The sequence below is a fragment of the Paraphaeosphaeria sporulosa genome, assembly GCF_001642045.1.
Source record: "Paraphaeosphaeria sporulosa strain AP3s5-JAC2a unplaced genomic scaffold CC84scaffold_1, whole genome shotgun sequence".
NCBI lineage: Eukaryota > Fungi > Ascomycota > Dothideomycetes > Pleosporales > Didymosphaeriaceae > Paraphaeosphaeria > Paraphaeosphaeria sporulosa.
In genome coordinates, this window is record NW_017253360.1 from 3016132 (window position 1) to 3036747 (window position 20616).

The window sequence follows — 20616 nt, forward strand, 5'->3', positions numbered from 1 at the left end:
ATAGGAAGAGATGCGCTCCGCAAGGACATGGAATATAGGATATCACAGGGACAAGCGAGTGCAATTGGACCCGCTGCATGCGCAACTGTTGCGTACGACGGCTTTTCGAAATGCAAATATTTGACAATTCACCAGCGAGGATTGCCGTTCATCGTTGCGCCCCGCTTCAAGTCAATCCGTTATGACACTCCGCACGTGCTTCTCTTGAGTCCATGCCACATTGCACAAAGCTCCGCTCCGCTGTGGCACCTCCGAGGGCGCCTCCGACAATAGCACCCCACGTCGTCTGCCGCGTTTCTCATCCGAACACCTCCCTCCCTTCTTAGGCTGCGCCCCGTCATGAAAGCACGAGCACGGTCACCATGATCACGTCTGGCTTTACGAATGCGCCTGTGTCGCAGTTCCTCGTCTTCGGCGTCGTCATCGGCGCCCTGGTTGCGAGTTTGACCGACACGCGGTACTACATACATATCCAGGTGGTGCCGCACATATGGAAGTATGGCCAGTTTTGGAGGTTCTTGACATGGCAGGTACGTTGCAGGGTGTGCATGAGCTTGTTCTGGGCCGCGAAGAGCACTAGGTTACGTCTCGGTCGGAGAGCTAACGAGAGCTGCAGATATGCTTCACCAACTCCACCGAGGTGTTGTTTGCAGCGGTCAGCCTCTACAACCTGCGCGTCATCGAGCGACTTTGGGGTAGCCGCAAGTTCGCCGTACGTACATTCCCATGCTTCTAGCTGCTTGCAGGCGACGCGCATACTGACGTCCCCCCGCAGTCCTTCCTCCTCGCAACTCTCCCCTACACAACCCTCCTCCCCCCGCTCATTCTCACCTTCCTCCTCCGCCCGCTCACCTTCGGCCGCCTCAACTTCCTCCCCGCCGGCCCGACCCCGATCATCTTCGCTCTCCTCGCAAACTACTACGCCGCAATACCCTACACATATCGCTACAAAATCGCACCCTACTCCTCCACACCGCCCGCCACATCACCCTCATCGCCGAACGCTGCGCAGACAGCCACAAGCATCTGGGCGAAATCCATCACCTTCACTTCAAAGGCGACAACATACCTCCCACCGCTGCAGCTCGCGCTATCGCAGTTCCCGGGCTCTTTGCTGGGGGCTGCCGTCGGGTGGGCAATCGGCACGGCGTACAGGCGCGACGTGCTGCCGTATGCGAGTAGCTGGCGTGTACCGGGGTGGATGGTCGGCGAAGAGAAGAAGAGGGGTTTTGAGGGGCTGAGAGCGAGGTTGGATGCGGAGAGGGAGAGGGAGGGTGCTGGAGGCGGGCTGGCCACGGGTATACTCGCTGGAGAGACACAAGGGGGGCAGGCGAGGCAGAGGCGGACGCTGGGCGATATGGTTGCTGAGCAGTTCCGGGGGAGGGGATAAGGAGCTGGCTGCGGGAGCAGTTAGGGACCAGCATGCATAGGCCCGCGATATGGATAAGATGATTGTATAACAACCTATGAAGATCATTCGGACGAACACCTGCAAGGAGACAGAAGGAGCGGGAGAGCCACAGATACGTCATCCTGAACTTCGTGTACACCAGGCTGACTGCAACGCTACAAGGCGCAGTACGAGTCCACCCACACCTTCCTTGACGTACCACTCAACGACCCTACACCTCCCTCCCATTAAACCCACCCCTGCCAACCATACCTCCAGCAGCAAACAACCACCCGCCCACTCCTCATACCTTCACCTCTTCTTGCTTCTCCGCACCCCGCTTGTACGTCCCATAACTACCATACCCACCCGCCGGCGCCGGCACATTGCTATAGTCGCCATAGCCCGCAGCCGGCGCCGGGGGGTTCTCGACCGGTGGAGCTGCAACGCCTTTGTAGTCGCCGTAGGAGCCTGGAGGGAGGGATATGTAGTCAGAGGGATGGTCAAAACAGGTAATTTAGACACCAGGGTCAAGTACCGTAGCCGCCGGCCGGGGCGGGGACGTTGGAGTATGAGCCGTACTCACTGTAGGAAGACTGGGCTACGGGAGCGGCGAGGACGGAGGTTGTCAGGGTGAGGAGGAGGGTTGCGGAGAGCTTCATCTTGGGCAGACTGTTCTTCGACGGGCTGGGAAGGCTGTGGGTTGAGTCTTGATACTGCAAGATGTGTTGAGATCTCACGGAGGGTTGTACTTACAAGGTACAGGAGACGACCAAGTACTTATATCACAGCCGCGCCCGTGTCCAGCGTCCCGTCCCTTCCAATCCAGACCCAATCACCATATTACCTTTTCGACGGCGCCCAGGCTCCAGAGAGAAAGTGGTAACTTCGAGCGAACGCGCTGGCATCGGCGAGCAGACAGCCAAGGCTACTAAGAGATGCTCGGAAGAAGCCGAGCTGGGAGCTGAAGATGGGGGAGACGCATATACGAGATCGTGTATGCCTTCATTGGATGGGAGACGGGAGACGGGTTGAGGGGAGTGGTAGCTTCGTGGTGTTGGCGCGGTGCGGGTGGGATGATCAGGAGATCGCATTGCTTGCTCAAAGCGTAGCGCTGGCGCGTCTTCCCACGATGTAGTTATTTGTTGTTAACAGATATTCTACATGGTAGCGGGTGTTGCTGTACTACTTCGATAGTTGAGGATGGCAGTACTCGACATGGCGCACCATGGCTTCTTCTAGCTGTGGGGATTCTTCACTCCATCGCAACAGCAACACTTGCATGGTTGCGCTGCCAAAACCCAGCCTTGTGTCTCCCCAAACTCATAGTCGATCCGCTTCTACCAGAAGTGCTGGGAGCACGTCACATCGCCACAGCCGTTGGTGCCCCCGCACCAGGCCTGGACTTCAGCCCTATGCGCCACACCCACCTGTGAATGGATGCTTCGCGAGCAAAAGAAACGGCGTCCACGACGGCGCTGTGTAGCTGAGCGTATCTCTCTGTGGACGTCTGTGAGGGAATGCTTGACGAGCGAGCTGAGCTGAAGAGCGTCGGCGAAGTCGTATGAGCATGACTAGCACCAGGCTTTGTTGTCGACGGCCAGAAACTCATCTGGTACTCTGCGCTCTGGTCTGCGGTCGATGTCTGCTCAAACTGCGATGTGGGACTTTTTGTCGAAGAAGAATCGTGGGTTCAAGCCGCTTGCCGACAAAGATGGGGACGACGATGCGGATAGGGAGAGTCTGCTTTCTTTAGCAGCCCAGCCGCTTGTACGACGAGGGCCTTCGTGGCGCCTGTTTGCACTGTGCCTTGTGGCGACGTCTTGCTTGTCCGTGATACTCGGAGCGTGGATTGGCAACACGGCGCGTCGAGATGCGGACGCGTTCAGTATCCGGCACACGTCTCAGTATTGTGAGCTTCTCCTCCCTTCCACAGGCAAGCTCGACGCAAAAGATCTTATGAGATCCATTGATTGCATACAGTACATCGTCGAGGTTCTGGTACTTCATGCTACCCCAGGCTGAGCAATGTGGTACCCAAATCCCGGCGAAGTACTCTGTATCCCAGGCACACGAACCGGGCCTTGCAACTCAAACTCATGATACAACACTGACACCGCACAGCACCTATTGTAGACAACATCGACATCCACTTCACCACCCTCCGCTTCAATGGCTCTCTTCTTTCCTCAAACCCCTTCCGCTCAGACGCGGGCCCAGAAGTAGACGCAGCCTGGAAGTCCCTCGGTGCAGATTGTATTCCTCCCTCCTTCCCTCCCTCCCTCCCTCTGCTTCCCCCGTCACTATTCCTCTAACACTAACACACCCACCCAGACTCCGCAGCGCGCATTCCCCTCGACCTCGCCGCAAAATCCGGCCTCGCGCCCGATCAAGTCCAGATCAAGCAGAAATACGGCGGCGGCTACCCAGCACACGTGGAGGGTATGCATCACCTGCACTGTCTTGTAAGTGCGCTTCCTGGCTCCCGTGTCTGGCTGACGGAACCAAGAATCTCCTAAGGAAGTCCCTGGCGTGGAACTTTGCGTATTACCAGGCCCAGGGGCTCGGACCGTTCTCCAATGACAAGGAGATTCTGAAATATCACGTCAGTAAGCGTTCCCACTTCCCTCCTTCCCACTTGTATTGTTCTTCGATCGCGGCATCTGACATCCCCACGAAGCACATTGTCTCGACATTCTCCGTCAGCAGCTCATGTGCACGGTCGACGTCGGCGTGCTCGGGCAGGTGTGGTACCAGCCCGAGGGCAAGTCGCCTACGCCGTTCGTAGATTTCAACACGGTGCACATGTGTAGGAACTTTGAGGCTGTACGGGCGTGGGCGGAAGAGAATCAGCTGCCTGCGGCGGAGGATACGCCGGTTGACTTCTTGGAGCCACCAAAGGAGGGGGGCAGGGTGTGGGCGGAGGTTCCGTAAGCCGTAAGGAAGCTCGGCTTCGGAAGGTGTTCCAAACATATAGAACGTGAGGCCAGGTCATTCGTCATCTTATGTTGGTCAATCATGTGTTTGGCATCGCATCATTGGAGTAGAGTGCAATGGCAGGATGTTGGTAGGATTTACGCTCGTGACAAGCAGACATGTGTGTTCTCAGTACAATTCCAGGCATGCTCGAACGCTCTATGCATATCGACCCAAAACTCAGAAACCAGAATTAAATCGCATGCTTGAACGCTTGAAATCAGTTTTGAATCCATAACCCAGGAAGAAAGCAAGTTGCCATGCCTCTAATTCGTACAGAAGAAAAATACCACCTGAGAGCAGAAACCCATGCAATCACTCTTGCGGGCTTAGAACATCAGCAAGCACCCTGAAAGAATAGCCGCGAAGACGGAGACGGCAAGCTTGTGGATATCAGTATCTGCAGCGGCGCTGGCGACAGCAGAACCACAGCAGTCATTCCTATTGTAAGATACGCCGTTCGCATCCGCAGCAGCCTGAAAGACTGAGCCGTTGAAGTTTCCAAAGTTGTAATAATCGACGAGCAGCCAGTTGGGAGGGCGACCCCACATAGCGGTGCAATTGTCCACGTTCCGACCCAAGCTACCATTTCCAGACACGGCATTGATTTCGTCAAGGAGGGTATACGCTGGGATGAGGATGCTTTGTCCAAGGAGCTCCACGTCAATGTTAAGGTTGTGGTTTGCCATGTACATCTTGTTCCTGGAAACTTCATCGTCCTGGTTTGATGGGCGCTGTGCGGTACAAGGGAAGGCAGGGTCGGTGGGAGAGAAGGGAGTCTCCCATTGGTAGCTGAACTCGTCGAGGAGCCATGGTACTTCAGTCTGATTCGCGAGATAGTCAAGCATGACGACGACTCTCTTGTTGAGGAGGATCATTTGCGCAAGCGTGGGCCAATCCTCCAAAGTTGCGTTGGGTTTAGGCGGAGTATATAGATACTGAAGCATCCCGGCGTTTTGGAATGGTTCTATGTAAGTGGCTGGAGGCACACGGTTGTCGTTGCCCATGATGATCGCAATGACTTCGTAAGGATGTGTATCAAGCCATCCTCGGACTGTGGTCAGGTACGATTCGAGGGTACCTGCATCGAGCAGGTCGCAAGATGTGTGGCAGAGACTGAGCCCAGCTGTGGCGTTCGGATAATGAGTTTCAAATTGCACTGGAATACTGATTAGCTACAGCCTCAATGCGGAGATGAGGATCGACCTACAGCCACGAATGCCATCCTCGAGCTGATTAAGCACTGGATAGACCTGATTACTAGCTGCGTTGTGAGGAACCACGAAGGGGCTGTTGTGTGCTACCACCATCGTGACATTACTCAGCTTCCGATTGCACAATTCCGCATGCCCGTTGCAAGGGCGTGTGTTCGATGGTCTAGGTCGCGACCCGGCAGTTGCGGTAGCGTTCGAGTTGCCATTAGTACCAGTAATGGCAACGAGCGAACCGGAGGATGTAGACTGCGACGAGGGAGAAGCCGAGGCCGAAGACGGAGCAGCGGTTGAGTCGTTTCTTGGTCCTCCGACAACTGAGCCTCCCACGATGCTTGTTACCAATACGCTCCCATAGTCCAGTACAACAGTCTGTGGACCTGACGGAGTCGCGACAGATACGGAAGCTGTGCTGATTGATGATGAAGTCACCCTAGATCTCGATATAGGTGTCGGCGAGGCTAGGTCTTCTGAGGAGGATGCATCCTGCGCGAATACGGGTTGCGCAGCGAGGAAGAACGACAGCAGGGATATGATCGAGAGAGGCATTGTCAAAGAGATCAGAACGAATGGCAGGCCTCGCGCTCGAGGAGGAATGAGCAACTCCTGTAATAATGCTTCCCGGGGAGACTTGAGGCCTCGGGGCGAAAGCGCAGCATTTTGTTAATTCTGTACTTGTACATCGAATCGAGGTGACGACAGCGTTAGGTAGGCGCAATGACGCAAAGCGCATGCCCGTGGAAGGCGCGGAGGCAATGCCGGCCCCGTCCGGAAACTACGCCTCGGTTCCATCTCCAGGTCTAGGTAGAGGCAATAAAAGAAAACTGGAGAGAAATTCTGGAACACATCGTGAGCGTCACGTGAAGAGGTACTGTTCTCGCTAACCCCTTGGCTGAGCATCGCATCCTTCCCTGCTGCTCGTTTGTATCATCATCTACTGCCCTCATTTTGGGAATGCCATCTACCATGGCTGATGTGAGCACGATAGACAGAACTAGCAAAAAATGTCAATTGACGCTGAACAGGAGCAAACCCCGTCCCTTGTTGGACAGCTTCTTCGAGCGGTTGGTGGTTGGACCACACCTAGTGGTAAAGGGTTGTTGTATGCACCCCAACAAAGCCTGAACATTCATTGAATATCTTTCAAAATAATGGTAAATGAAAGCTAACACATCCTTCCTGCACAGTATGTTTCGCATGATGACTTTTGGGGCATCTTGTGCAGTAAGTCTTCGCAACATCGCCATTACAACATGGGTCGGCTTTGTAACAATCGATGGTAGGGCATCTGCGGTGTCTCGGCAGCATTCCTATCCTCAGTGTTCTACGGTCCCATCGGCAGCATCGCATTCGCTATAGGTTCATCGATCGGATGGATTGCTGCGGCGATATACGGCTGGCGTACATCTGTAGCACATTCATTAATTGCCTACGATCAATACCCTAAGCTGATGCTGATCCATATGACACGGAGTTTTAGACTTATGGGACTCGAGCGTGTCAAATTGGATTCTCCGGAGGATGTTGCAAATTTCAGATACAGGCTGGTCAATGATCTCAGATACAAGAGTATGCTGGTCGGTGCGTATGAGACTGCGGCGCCGTTAATTGATGTGAGTGTCAATGAAACGATAAAAGAGATGGGATTGCTTACGAAGAGGAATTGTAGGAAATTGAAGCTAGGAGAGAGGCAAAGGTGATTGCAGAATTAGCCGGTGAAAGAGATTGAGGCAGCAGGCTTCTCCTGGGCAATCTAACAGCTCAAAGGTTGGATCGATGAATTTGCAGGTCAGTGTGCAATTCAGTGTGCAATTCAGTGTGCAATTACAAATTGTTACTTGACTTACTTTTACTCATTGCATACAGTTACAATCGTTGATAACATACAAGCGTGTGGCCAGAGTCGAGTGCTCGTTGTGTCTGAGTGCACCGCTTACGCTTGCAATATCGAGACGAAGTGCTCGATGACTTTTTAACAAAATGTAGTACTTCTACCTGTTGCGATATCTAGTGCGGGTTAGGCAGCTTTTAGGCTAGAAATTCGTTTTTCGAGGGAGCAATTGTGCAGCAGTTTTTCTAGGCAGTTGCCATTGTCTCTACCTAATCAACAACACTCAAGACGTGATGTCTGCGCTTCCAAGGTTCGCTCGACAAGATGGCCTTCTCTGCAGTTAAATGAACACGTAGATTCTGAAATCTGATTTTGAAAGGTCAGACGTATTGCTGCGTTCATAAATCTAACCAAAGTCGTCCACAGAAATCAAAGCGGAATTCCACAAAACGCATGTGTAGAACGTCACTAGCATTATGCGCACTTATGCGCTCGTACGCTAACCTAGCTACCCATCCCAACCTATTCCCCACCCCTCGATAAGTTATACGTCTCAAGACGTTCGCTCATGAAGATTACCCAATACCGTGCTGACCAAAGAAACTCGTCTGCAGGGAGATTAATTACAAGTTTATACAAAGTAGACAAACCACAAAGCAGACCAGGCTGTCGCATGGTGGGGTATCAAACCGCTGGAAAAGATGCCGAGATAGGAAATATGTTGTGTCATAAGGATGTCGAGATGAGACGTGGGAAGCCAGTAGCTCGGCTTGTATGGATGATGGGAGATTGACGCGATGTCTGATGTGGTGTGGTGTCGGGGGCAAGGGCGTGGCTACCATCGCGCGTTGTCGTATTCACGCAGACCACCCAGGCTACCCCATGCTGCTAGCACGTCTTCACTGACGCTGCAGCGTGTGCTGGCTGTGCCGACGGCGACACTGTCCCGCTTGATACTGGCCATGCTGTTCATGCTAGCCATGCTCCCCGCCCGGCTTACTTGTCTACTTGACCGACGGTCAGGGTAAGCGGAGCGGTTGGGAGAGGCAGTACGGTTCGAGACGATGCTGCTGTGCCTACTCTTCGGGAGGCCTGACGTGGTGAGTGTGAGCGATGAATTGCGGAATGAGCTCTTCTTTGGCAACTTCGGTAGAGGATCGAGAGGAGGATCAGATGGGTTCTGCAGTTGTGATAAATTCTCGGTGACTTGTGTGAGGTTGCGGAATTCAGTCGAGGGCATCTTTGTGGGGAGGGAGAAGGGGACTTCGGCCCCACTGGATGCCGTCCGACGACGTTGATGTTGGCCTTGCGTTTGCTCAGGCTTGATGCTGCCAGGTGGCGGGTCAATGATGCCGGTCTCGATCACGGCAACGTCATCGCTATCTCCGTTCCAAGAAGGCTCACTGCTTGCGACTTTTACGTCTACATCATCTTCGCCATGGCGTAAGCGAGGAGTTAAAGGAGAAGGTAGGGGTGACGGATGGTCGGTGGTGGTAGGTGATGACGCACTCGTTGTTCGAGTTGGTGAAGGGAAGAGGTCGAGAGGAGAGAACTCAGGCGGCGAGAGCATTGGGCGGGATGTAGGGCGAGCAGAGCCAGCTCTGTGTCGCTCCGAGCGGGGATCACAAGAAGAGCTATCGCGGAGTATACTTGTGCCAACGTTTAAGTCCTGGGTGGCGATCATACGTCCGCGGGGTGGAGCAAGCAGCGACAACGGTTCGGGAGCATGGGGCTTCCTACCAGCCTTCTTCGTCTCCACGATGCGTATAGGACTGTTCGAGATAGATTCTCGAGAGTAGAATGCTGAGGATTGGGAGCCTTTCTGGTGATGGCGCTCCGGTGGCGTTTGTTGACGGGTCTCCTCATGCTTAGAAGTCGTCTCGTAACCTTGCTTCTGTTGTGCCATGGCAAGCCGCTTCTTACGCAAGGCTTCAAGGAGCGCCTCTTCCTCAGGTGTGACAGCCATGAACTTCCGCATCTCTTCGTGAGATTTAGGTTCGCTTTTAGATGTTCGTATACTTCTCGCGGAAGGAGACTGAGAACGAAGACGTGCTGTCTGTGGTCGCTGATCTTCAACTTCGGGGATCACAGACGGTTGTCTCGTGTGGCTGGCGCGCCTGCTACTGGACGAGTTTCGGTAGACCGGTGTGATTGGTGGCTCTGGAGTGTACATCATCTCTATGGTGGCCGTACTCGTTGACGTGGACATCAAGCTTAGTTTGCCCGCGGAAGGTCTCCTGGAATGGAAATTGGGTCGCACTTCGAAGGCTTGAGCCTGACCAATTACGATTTCGCCGGAATCCTCGCCTATATCAATGCTATCTCGTACCGACACTTTTCGTCTAGAAGGACGAGTGTGCTCGCCTTCATCTTCAGATGAGGAAAACGAAAGGACGCTTGAGTTTTGCAGATTGTTTTTTGAGAAGGCTGACTCCTTCGTTTTCACGGTGCCCAGTGATGACTGACTGTGTAAGGATAGCTCACTTTGGGAGTTTACACGGTGAGCTGCAGTATTGCCATAGAAATGCTGATGACCATGGAAATGGTGGTTTCGTCGCGGGTCCAGGTATTGGGAAGTGCGTTGGTTTCTCGACGTCGTGGCTTCCTGCACGAGAGAATTTCGCGAAGATTTTCTTACTGCCGGATATTGCCTGGGGTGATTTGCTGGCTGCAACGTAGGAGCCGTCGTATCTCCCGCATCCTCATCCACTCCGTCGCTATCGTCACTCAGCGCGTCAAACCAGTGCTGCACACCTCGCGGAGGACGTCGGACGTTGATCTTGGCATTGTCGTACACGTCGCGTTGTTGTGTCCGGACAGGAGATGTCAGTTTTGGCGCTGATGGAGCAGGTATTTGCTGTTTTGGCTGCGGTTTGGTTAACTTTGCAGGTGTTCTCGGGGTCGGAGTGGGTTCGCGGGTCATGGGTCGAGGGAAGTAATCTGAGACCGTCGACATTGCTGTGGGAGAGTTTACCAGCTTGTTCGGCGAAAGGAGGGTCGCTCCGAATTCGTGTCCTCCTTGGCCCTTTGGTTTAGGGAAGAGTTTTGATAGATCAAGCCGGGCTGGCTTGCCTCGACGGCTATCTCTCCTACTGCCATCCTCCATCTCCTGCGCCAGCGGACTGGGAACATGTTCACGATCGTGTGAGCTGATTTGAGGATATCCCTTCCGTAAAGCCATGTCGCGCACTGCGGAGTCGGACGTCTGTTGAGAGATTGCTAAGGGGGAACTCTTGGCATCATAGTGTGAGCGCAACGTCGAATTCGATGCGGTAGGATGTAGATGCCTACTAGCAGTGCTGTAATTTGTCTCGTCGTCGTATGCGATGTTTGGAGGTATGAGGTTGGACGATGCGCGGTTCGACAAGGCTGGCCGTATCGGAACTCGGTATCCACCGTGCTCCCCAGCGATGGAAGCTGCCCTGTCGTCATATTCCGATACAGTATCTGAGACCGTGATGCTCATGTAACCAGGGCTGGGTGGAACTGAGGATTGCCCAGACATAGCGCGAAAGGGCGGGGGAGCTGTCCCGAGTAGGCGCTGGGCCTTGCTAGATATGCTTGAGCACTCGTCGTAGCGGAGGGATCTTTCAGAAGCAGAAGGAAGTGATGCGACGGAGGGAAAGGAAGGTATCTTGGTGAGGTCATCGCCGCTCTTGTCGACCTTGGAGCTCGACTTGCGCCCTGGAATGGGGAAGGAAAACTTGGGGCCCCGATGGCGACCCATGATGGGTTGATGTTGGACGCGTCGCTTCACAGGAATTGGTGGCTTGACCGAAAACTATGTGAATTAGCGGGGGGGGGAAGAAAGGAGCAACTGAGTCGCGGTACCTTCCGGCGTCTCGGATCGTCTATGTAAAGAACAGCATGGGGCTTTAGAAGACGGCGGCAAGCTTCAATTGCGCTGCCATCGGTTCGGTCGTTGCTGGGACTATATGAGAGCACCTAGCAAGCTCTTCTGGGATAGGCTTTCTGGAGAGGGGCGAGGCGGTGGAACCAGGAACAGGCGAGAGGGGCCTCGAGCGACCAAAACGCGGTTCAGGCACGGGCTTTTGCTCTGTGCTCAGCGCTCACTTTGGCGGACCGTACCTGAAAATGAGGGTACGAGATGGGGTTGCGATGCTCGAGGAGAGGCTTGAGAGACCTGGCACCAGAGGCACAGGTGCAGGCTGATTGAGAATGGAAAGTAGCCCAGCGCCGCCAAAGCCATCAGGAGGCCAGGATGGATGTTTGCTCTAACCCTCATGGTATCGTGCTCTCGGCTGCTCAGTCCTGGAGCGGATCCAGGGGACGATGCAGGCGCTAGGGTCCGGTGCAGCGCGCCATTGGTGGCGCTCGCACGTCTTGTGGATCTCTCCAGGACTACTGGCGCTTGCCGGGAAAGATTCGCATCCATCCTGGACTGTGCGGGCTGCTCCTCCGCATGCGCAGCGGCCGCTATCGACAGCTTCCAAACTTTGCTGGTGGGATGCGCCGATTGGCACTGATTCGCGACCCGTGGCAGGCCGAGGTTGCCGGACAGACAATTTCGACATGGGACTGCGTTTCCCTGTCACATAGCTGTCACACAGACGAGGCGCCATCGGAGAGCAGCAGCGTTTCCAACGCACGTACGCGCTGTGCTGGCCGTGGGAAATTTCAAGCCGCTGCAGCACGCCGGGCTGCCGTGTCCCGCGTGACCGGTCGCTTCGTCGCCGTGTTCAGCAGGTCACAACACGCACAGCACATGTGTACATGCTTGGCAGAGGCAATGACCCGGATCGGCGCGTCGATACATCTTCACAATGCACATCGATCACATCTTCCCGCATGAGCGTCCTGGGTCGAGGACTATGGGGCCTCCTAGTGCCCTTGGTCGCTGCTTTTTGCTCGGACTAACGACCCAAGATTTGCACAATCGCGCCGCTTGCGCCATGACTTGCAGGTCGCCCAGTAGAGACGCCCATCGTCATCGCAACCTCGCATTACTTATTCCTTGTTTATAGCCCGCCTGTTTCCTTCCGCGTGTGGTCGCAGGTGGTACAGCATTGTAAGTATCCGCCTTTGCGTGCAGTCTCTGTTCCGAGGCGATAACAGCAAATGAGATTATGCGCATCTATCTATGTTAAGATAATTAATACAACGCTCGGACAGCGTCCGGTCAGGAGGTGAGCATGCGGGATAGCACTCGTTGGCGTTGGTACCTGCAGACTCTACACAGTGACCCAGAGTACATCAATCCGTAGATCAGCGACCATGACTTCGGCCCTTATGTGCACCAGTACTCACTCCCATCTTCAGTGACTGCGTTGACCAGCGAGGCTTTCGCTGTTTGGTGGCGTATAGAGGGCATTGCTGTCAAATGCCAGGTTTGAATAGGGGCGTGAAAGTCGAGGGGTCTTGGGCTGAGAATTGCGGTCGGGCGATCCATGGTCCTTTCGCTTTCGTCTAGGGTTGCTTTGGATTGCTCGTTCATCAGCAGCCGCGTCAGCTACCTACATCTTTCGTCAGCTGATTCATAGCAATACAGGAAAACCATATAGTCTCACCAAGTCCTTGAGATTTTTTGGCGGGTTCAAGTAGATATTGGCGAGCTTTTGCTTGGCTGCTTCAGTGGAAACCAGGGAAACCTGGTCAAACTTCTTCCTCGAATTTTTCACCACGACAAGGTTGTTCTGCTTCAGGCTTTCAAGCAGTTCAGCCAGATCAGACCGTGGGCATCCTGCACTGTAAGTCATTACTTGTTAAACCTGTGGTCGTCTTTACTCACCCAAGATGTTCGTGATCTGAATTGATGAGGTCATGCCACGCACTCGAATGCAGTGAATAACTTGTCGAGTTCGTGTGAGTGTCTTTACTTCGGTAAATTGGGAATTGGACGCATCGCCTAGCAGACAAGTATAGCACATACGCTCGGTTGGCATCCTCATATCATTAAGCCCGTCATATGCGTAGCACTGGGCGTGCTGCCAACCATTACAGCCATGGCACCGGACCACGTTGCTCGTTTCTTTGGAGCCACATTCGCAGCTGATGGTAACAGATTCAGAAGACCTGAAGCCTTGTGACGTTCTCGCTCGCGTATGTCCGGATTTCCGGTGTTCTTTTGGCGAACTCTGGGTCGGTTGCGAAGGTATAGTAGGTGATCGGGGAACTAACTGGGTGTCGTGCGTCTGACGTGGCTCAAGTAGTTGCTAGATCATATCAATAAGACACAGCCGAACGAGGGGGTGTCGAAGCTTACCAGGCCTTTCAAACGTGAAAGGTCCGCTTTATCCTGCGTGTTAGCAGCAGCATCGCTCTCTTTATGCCGTAAGCCATGCTTTTCGCCATCAAGGAGGCTTGTAGACAAATGCCGTGTCTGGACTGCGGTCATTGAGGTGACTGGATCGTTTTCCACGACTGAATTGGGGCGAGTGGTGGGTAGCTTTTGAGCATCGTCATTCAGAAACTCGTCTCGATCTTGCTGGTCAGGAGTCTGGACGGTAAACGGTTCCAATCGGCTAAACCTTTGTCCATACGTGAAGTGAGGCATTATGATTGCTTCCCCCTCGTCATCGAACGTGGTACCTTTCGTGTACGCGATGCTGAGATCCACTGTACGAAAACATGCCCTGACTTGGCCGCAAATGCTGGTGTCCATCTTCCATCCTTCAGAGATTGGAAAGCTGATGTTGAGATCATTAGAGGAGTGGAAACCTGGAGGCTGATATCCAGAAGGCCGTCGCTCATTCCTGCAGCAGGATGCTATTAGTGAGGGTGACGATGCACATTGTTATAATTCGAGACACTTACCAGACAAGATAGAGACTCATGTAGCACCGCTCTGGGAGGTGTGGCATGGTACCGTTCAAACTTACCATGTTTCTGACCACCGTGTTGAGAGCTTCACGGGCATCTTTGAGTGTAACAGTCTTTCTCGTTTGACTGTCTTGAATCACCAGGTCCACAACATTGCTGCCATATTGAGTCCAGCCGGGATACACCAGATGAAAACAGTACATTTCAAGTACTTCAGTAGGTTGAAGTTCGTCTGCAAATATACAAATCTGAAGTTGGGCCAAGTAACCTCGCTGGATTGCCTCGAAGACACCGGTTTCCTAGGGTATTTTAGCAACGTAATATAGTATCATGTATGCTAGATGACACAGTGACACAGGGAAAGGGGGCCTTACCAACCACTTGATGATCTGGTCGCCACGCGTGGACACGTTCCTCTTGAGAACACGGAGGTGATAGCCTTTCGGCCGCGAACGATTCCCTTGCGCAACGGCACCTTCATCACTGCCTTGCGTGAAATCGTGGTAAGAGCAATGCTTGTTGATGGAGGCATAGAATGCTGTGCGAAAGTACTCGTCTGGTAGCAAGTCTCTCATCCAAAGGATGGTACTGGCCGCGCTGAATAGAAATGTATGTACCACATCTGACGACTGTTGAGCGGTGACTGCAGTCTCGGTCTGCGATGAATACCGGGGGTCCGGGGATGAATTTGAACGTGTTCCCTCGACATTGATGTCATTGTAACCTGGGGCTAGAGATGTCGCTTTGGCTTTCGTTGAGGTTGCGGGATGCGGCTTCCCTTGGGTTTGAGTGCGCTTGCGAGCCCGCACCACCGTGCCTCCACCTGCCGAAGGCATCGCACGTGAAGTTATGCGGGGGAATTGCCTGAGCAGTATCGATTACATCTGCAAGACGAGGCGGTGGTCGGTGTGGGAAGGAAGAAGAGAGAGTTGAATGTAGCATGGACGGCAGCTGCCCAGGGTGGTCAACACGCGTGAGGAAGGAGCGACTGACGACTTTGAAATCACACCTCGAAAGCACTCACAAATTACTATGCAGGCTGCGCAACCTAAGAGGATAAGCTAGCATCGTTGTTTGGATTATGAGAATTAGATGGCTCGATTTTTCTTTACTTCTCAGCGAGATACTGATGCGATGCGGTAGACTAACAAAGAGTTTTATTCTTTGTTCGAACGCATGATGTACGCAAGAGGAGCGACGAGAATGATTTGGACAGTGAAATATGCGCATTTCGAAGTCATATCCAAGAAGTCTATAATCTGACCAGCTAGCGACAGCTCACCAATTCATGGATGTCCCAGATTTTGTGATGGACAGGCTCCAAATCGATCGCCAGTTCAACCTTATTGCGGCTTGAACAATCTAGTCGTCTGACTAGGTATTGCCCAACTGGTATCTGTATGAGCCTATGACCTCGAGAGCCTCCACGACCACGTGCGCATGATTGAAGTGATCTAGGGCCCTCGCTTGGGCAACCTCGAGGATGAGAATCATTATCGTTGCAAGGAACCACATCCCATATGTGTCTATGAAGCAGATACAAGAAGTAGATGGATGTAGATGTAGATTTTCGAAGAGCGGACCTGATTGGTGGATCGCAGATAGCAATTTACAGCTGCCACTTCGAGATAGCTAGCGCATATTGCTCGTGCAAGATGTCCCGCCCAACACTTTGTACTGCTTTGTCTGGGTTGACATTACTGGACTGGCGGTTGTGTTGTCCACCGCGTGAAAGTTCCGAACCTTCCGGTAGTCGAGGCAAAGACACAAAGACAAGCACAGACAAGGATGCAGTTCGCCACGCCGCTCCGAGGCCGTGCATCGTTCCGGAGCAGTACAGAGACAGAAGCCTCGGAGACATGAGGCAGTCTATGACACGAAAAGAAGCTGCCCGAGTCAACGAAATCGCGCAATGAAGACGCGACCTGCTGTCGGATGGGAAGTGTGTTTTGGTCTAGAGTTGGCACTAGGAAAGTGCCATGTGTTGACTGTGTTGACTGTGCTGCCAGGCTAAAGGCAATGAGCGCAACGTGCGTATAGATAACGTGCGAATAGCCAGGGTGGGATTAAACGCGTGTTGAAACGATGAAATACTATCATAGAGGTTCTAGCATGACGCGCGCAGGTTGACAGGCATAGAACGTGTATCGTAAAATTGGTGGCCGGGAGCTTACGCCCCCGTGATGGCAGCCATTGCCGAGCCTCTCAGTGCACCTCCTCCAGCTAACCCCCCACCAACACCACCCACCACCTCGACCACCGGATAGGCTTCTCACGACTGACGCCCTCGCTAGAATATACGCCCCGTGGTGCTTTTCTGTTGCCGCGCTTGCCTGCACCCGGTCCTCCCAACGACGACGTTTCGCCCCCTCTTGTCGCCGCTGTCAGCGAGTGCCCGAAGGACACGAACGTCTGCCACCTCCCACGACCACAGATATACCCTCTCAGCCTCGCGAGATACCGGATTTCTATTGCCTTCATGTCCGATTGAACAAGCGTCGACCCGTCTGCAAATCCGTCGGCTTGCTCCTGCGCCTTGAGCCCCGACCGTGTATCATACACATTTCCCAACCGTTAAGAACGTGTCGACACAGGCGCTTCTTACCTTTGTACCGAACAGCTTGTGTAGGGGCATTTACAAGACTTCGAGCGTCGCCCGACGTCTCGCGGGAAGTTGCCTACCATGGCCTCCTCGGATCGCAACGCCGAGGCCGCGAGTGTCACCACAGTTCAGAAGCAGGAAATGGAGCCTTACACCATGGCACATTTGTCGATAGCTCCGGCTACCACCACAACTGTCGTTACTACCACAACCACAACCACCACTCAGTTTCCGCCGTTGTTATTCAAACCGCCTCGGAGTCTAAGCGAACGAGACCCAAAGGAATATCCTCTCGCTCATGCCCATGCTCCCGAGTCATTGCGTAAATTCTGCTTCGACGTGGGAGGCGAGCAGGCTTGTTTTCAAGAGGCCAAAGACGTGACGGACACTATCGCAGAGGTACGCTTGACTAAGCAGGGCTACGAGGCACCGAGCAACGTAGGATCTGTATACAAGCTGACATGCATCAAATAGCATAAAACCCTCCACGGAGATATCGCAAGCAGCAACGGGAAACTTCAGACAGTAGAGACGTTCACAGGCCAGCCTGCCTTTGCCACGCCGAGCCGTATCGCACGATCGAGCATCATGGCGGCTCCCCATATTGATGTGCGCTCCGTATCTGGGCGCAGGAAGCGATCGCCGTCACCTCCCTCCATTGCCGAAGCCGCCGAAATCGCTAGCCTACATCGTCGCAGCAAGAAGCCACGCACATCGATCCAAGACTACAAGAGCAGGAACACAGCCAAGCTCAGCTCGAACCTAACACCCGAGGAGAACGAAGAATCAGCACCGGCCACGCCTGACACAGACGCGGGCGCGTCAAGCTCGAGCTCGTCCAAGGTACCCAGACCTGCCTTAAACGCACGACGGGCCGCGCTGAGGTCGTCATCGCAAAACATCCGCCGGCGGACTGCATCACCTTCCTGGCACCTCCAAGAGTCGTTTGCCGGTCACCAAGATGATAAAAACATTGTCTCTGACGACAGAACCGCGGATGCGCTCGCGCTTCCCGCTGCCGTTGTGGATGGTCCTGGAATCGCTGCTACACCTCCAATTGCGGATACGGATCTAGAGCCAATTGGTCCTTTCCCGTCCAATGATATCCCATACGCGCAAGCAGGACGACCAGCACCGTTGGACATTCTGGCGGCGCAGGATGCCAGCTTACCTAGCCCAAGCCTATCGCCTATAACTGCCGCAGCCAACCTTGCCCAGCAACACTCGTTAGGGAATGCGTACCTGGCGGATGGAGGCGAAGATGACTCGAACGATGTCTCTAGTCTTGACATCTCTGAAACGACTCTTGGTGAAAGCGATACCGCATCGCTGCAGCTTCTGTCGCCTAGGTCACGAAGAATTGAGTTACCCGCTGCTAGCCACGTTAGCGCAAACCCTCAATTACTAACCCCGACTCTCATGGACGTTCCGACCATGCTAGACTCCTTCGACGCTCTCCCGGAGAAGATGAAAACTTACGTCATGTATCAGTTCCTTAGGAGGTGCACCAAACCTACGCTCCATTTCGTTGCTGACGTTGTCAACCCTGCCTTGAAATGCGACTTCATCGCCTTACTTCCCACGGAACTCAGTCTTCATATCATCAATTTTCTCGACGTGAAGAGCATGTGTAACGCGGCTCAAGTTTCGCGAAAGTGGCGGGAGCTGGTTGATACTAATGAACTAGCTTGGAAATCGCTCTTGGACAGAGATGGCTACAGTTTACCTGAGAACGAGCTTGAGCGGGCCATCGCCGAGGGGTGGGGCTGGCAATACCCGGTTTCTCGCGAGAGTTACGAGCGGGACCTTCGAAGTGACAGCACTCCGTCCCAAGGACCAGAATCGACAGATCTACTCGCGCTTGGTAGTCCGGATACCGAGGGCGCAGTGACCAGGTCTTCCACCAGTCGATCAAAGAGAAAGACATCTACTATGAGCAAGCATTCGAGCATCAAGAAGGCTCGCACTCAGAAGAAGGGCCCTTCCAGCTCTAGACAGCACGTTGCATTCTCATTGCTGTCTGATAATGCTCAACAACAGGGCCCCTTCGAGTGCGCAATCCGAGCCAAGACAGCTCTCCCAGACCCCGGTGTTGGCCTGCGCAGCCTAAGTAAAATGCATCTTTACAAGTCGCTGTACCAGCGCCACCACCTTATTCGCCAGAGTTGGATGGACGTGGAAACACAACCGAAGCACATAGCGTTCCGAGCCCATCAACGCCATGTGGTTACCTGTCTCCAGTTCGATACCGATAAGATCCTCACAGGCAGCGATGACACTAACATCAATGTGTATGATACTAAATCAGGAGCATTGCGGAATCGCCTCGAAGGTCACGAAGGAGGCGTTTGGGCATTGCAGTATGAAGGCAACACTCTGGTATCGGGATCAACCGACCGATCTGTTCGCGTCTGGGACATTGAAAAGGGCAAATGCACGCAAGTATTTCAGGGTCACACGTCTACCGTCCGGTGTCTTGTGATTCTCAAGCCTACGAAGATTGGCGAGACCCACGATGGGCAGCCAATCATTATGCCCAAGGAGGAATTGATCATTACCGGATCTCGAGATTCTTCGTTGAGGGTGTGGAAGCTACCCAAACCTGGTGATAGGAGTATCATCCAGACCGGCCCCCCCGCGAATGACTCGGATAATCCTTACTTCATTCGCGCATTGACCGGACACCACCATTCGGTTCGTGCCATTGCTGCGCATGGCGACACTCTTGTCAGTGGAAGCTATGACTGCACTGTTCGTGTGTGGAAAATTTCAACTGGCGAAGTTCTGCATCGACTGCAAGGCCATTCCCAGAAAGTCTACAGTGTGGTGCTAGATACGGAGCGCAACCGCTGTATCAGTGGATCTATGGACAACATGGTCAAAGTCTGGTCTCTAGAGACCGGGGCTTGTCTCTTTACCCTTGAGGGACATACATCACTCGTCGGGTTGCTGGATCTGAGCCATGAGCGACTGGTCTCAGCTGCCGCAGACTCGACTCTTCGAATCTGGGACCCTGAGAATGGGCAATGCAAAAGCAGGCTTTGCGCTCACACTGGAGCGATTACGTGCTTCCAACACGATGGCCAGAAGGTCATTTCGGGCTCGGACAAGACTTTGAAGATGTGGAATGTCAAGACTGGCGAGTTCGTGAAAGACCTCTTGACAGACCTTAGTGGGGTGTGGCAAGTCAAGTTCAACGAGCGACGGTGCGTTGCAGCGGTGCATCGCAACAGTATGACGTACATCGAGGTAAGCAGAGAAGTTTGAGCTTGTGCTCGACAGTTGAAAAGGACAAGAACGAAGGCTAACCATGGGACAGGTTCTCGACTTTGGTGCTTCGCGTGATGGGGTACCTCTGGAGCAACGAGGACGACGCATCGTCGTCAACGCCAAAGGGCAAGAGACGGAAGACATTGACGACCTTATCGACGTAGACCTTGTGTAGAGGCCTGCACTCATGATTGGACTGACACGACTGCATATTCTGGACATGTTTCAAAAGCAAATACCCCTTCGGCCTTTAACTTGTATTTCGTTCGGCAAGCAACATCAGCTCGCGCGCTCGGTTATCTTATATTTGTTTTCGGGATTCGTGCGGAGGTGCTATCAATACCCTTTCATTTCTAGCATTTGCCCCGCATTCGGGACATGTTTATATGGCATATGGACGCGATGAGGCGTCAAAGGGTGGTTACGTTGCATAATCAGGGTGTTTGGGACTGTGCTTGTTTCACGGACGGCGTTGACCGTCCTCGGTCGGATTTCTAGTAGGCAGCGGGTCTACGCAAGACCATAGATGAATACATGCATATGTGATGTTCACGTT

General features: G+C 53.5%; 9 protein-coding genes across 9 annotated transcripts; 5 read left to right on the plus strand and 4 right to left on the minus strand.

Annotated features, from left to right (window-relative positions):
- Nucleotides 1-362: 362 nt before the first annotated feature.
- On the plus strand, nt 363-1390 carry CC84DRAFT_1182961 (uncharacterized protein; the record flags this gene model as incomplete). Its single annotated transcript, XM_018180655.1, has 3 exons — nt 363-530; nt 617-712; nt 776-1390. 3 exons carry the CDS (start codon nt 363-365, stop codon nt 1388-1390), a joined length of 879 nt encoding a protein of 292 aa, XP_018042597.1.
- Nucleotides 1391-1694: 304 nt separating this feature from the next.
- CC84DRAFT_1211827 (uncharacterized protein) lies at nt 1695-2052 on the minus strand (the record flags this gene model as incomplete). The annotated part of the gene is made up of 2 exons (XM_018182404.1): nt 1695-1861; nt 1929-2052. The coding sequence occupies 2 exons, from the start codon at nt 2050-2052 to the stop codon at nt 1695-1697; spliced, it is 291 nt and encodes a 96-aa protein (XP_018042598.1).
- A 706-nt stretch (nt 2053-2758) lies between these two features.
- CC84DRAFT_91438 (uncharacterized protein) lies at nt 2759-4510 on the plus strand. Its single transcript, XM_018187886.1, has 5 exons — nt 2759-3302; nt 3515-3646; nt 3725-3855; nt 3900-3999; nt 4071-4510. Exons 1-5 carry the CDS (start codon nt 3032-3034, stop codon nt 4322-4324), a joined length of 888 nt encoding a protein of 295 aa, XP_018042599.1. The 5' UTR covers nt 2759-3031; the 3' UTR covers nt 4325-4510.
- CC84DRAFT_1159576 (PLC-like phosphodiesterase) lies at nt 4411-6370 on the minus strand. Its single transcript, XM_018177275.1, has 2 exons — nt 5577-6370; nt 4411-5525 (listed from the first exon to the last, which is right to left on the minus strand). Exons 1-2 carry the CDS (start codon nt 6124-6126, stop codon nt 4696-4698), a joined length of 1380 nt encoding a protein of 459 aa, XP_018042600.1. The 5' UTR covers nt 6127-6370; the 3' UTR covers nt 4411-4695.
- A 134-nt stretch (nt 6371-6504) lies between these two features.
- CC84DRAFT_1201287 (uncharacterized protein) lies at nt 6505-7683 on the plus strand. Its single transcript, XM_018181712.1, has 5 exons — nt 6505-6552; nt 6603-6679; nt 6765-6801; nt 6861-7190; nt 7444-7683. Exons 1-5 carry the CDS (start codon nt 6532-6534, stop codon nt 7543-7545), a joined length of 567 nt encoding a protein of 188 aa, XP_018042601.1. The 5' UTR covers nt 6505-6531; the 3' UTR covers nt 7546-7683.
- Nucleotides 7684-8243: 560 nt separating this feature from the next.
- On the minus strand, nt 8244-11135 carry CC84DRAFT_1211830 (uncharacterized protein; the record flags this gene model as incomplete). Its single annotated transcript, XM_018182405.1, has 2 exons — nt 8244-9869; nt 10047-11135. 2 exons carry the CDS (start codon nt 11133-11135, stop codon nt 8244-8246), a joined length of 2715 nt encoding a protein of 904 aa, XP_018042602.1.
- Nucleotides 11136-12524: 1389 nt separating this feature from the next.
- On the minus strand, nt 12525-15024 carry CC84DRAFT_1226287 (DNA-binding protein; the record flags this gene model as incomplete). The annotated part of the gene is made up of 6 exons (XM_018183586.1): nt 12525-12882; nt 12937-13109; nt 13158-13581; nt 13632-14121; nt 14183-14487; nt 14563-15024. 6 exons carry the CDS (start codon nt 15022-15024, stop codon nt 12685-12687), a joined length of 2052 nt encoding a protein of 683 aa, XP_018042603.1. The 3' UTR covers nt 12525-12684.
- A 338-nt stretch (nt 15025-15362) lies between these two features.
- On the plus strand, nt 15363-16300 carry CC84DRAFT_1159580 (uncharacterized protein). The gene has a single exon (XM_018177276.1). The coding sequence runs from the start codon at nt 15844-15846 to the stop codon at nt 16102-16104; it is 261 nt and encodes an 86-aa protein (XP_018042604.1). The 5' UTR covers nt 15363-15843; the 3' UTR covers nt 16105-16300.
- Nucleotides 16301-16415: 115 nt separating this feature from the next.
- On the plus strand, nt 16416-20613 carry CC84DRAFT_1134693 (WD repeat-containing protein pop1). The gene is made up of 3 exons (XM_018176032.1): nt 16416-17189; nt 17265-20039; nt 20110-20613. Exons 1-3 carry the CDS (start codon nt 16872-16874, stop codon nt 20233-20235), a joined length of 3219 nt encoding a protein of 1072 aa, XP_018042605.1. The 5' UTR covers nt 16416-16871; the 3' UTR covers nt 20236-20613.
- The last annotated feature ends 3 nt before the right edge of the window (nt 20614-20616 follow it).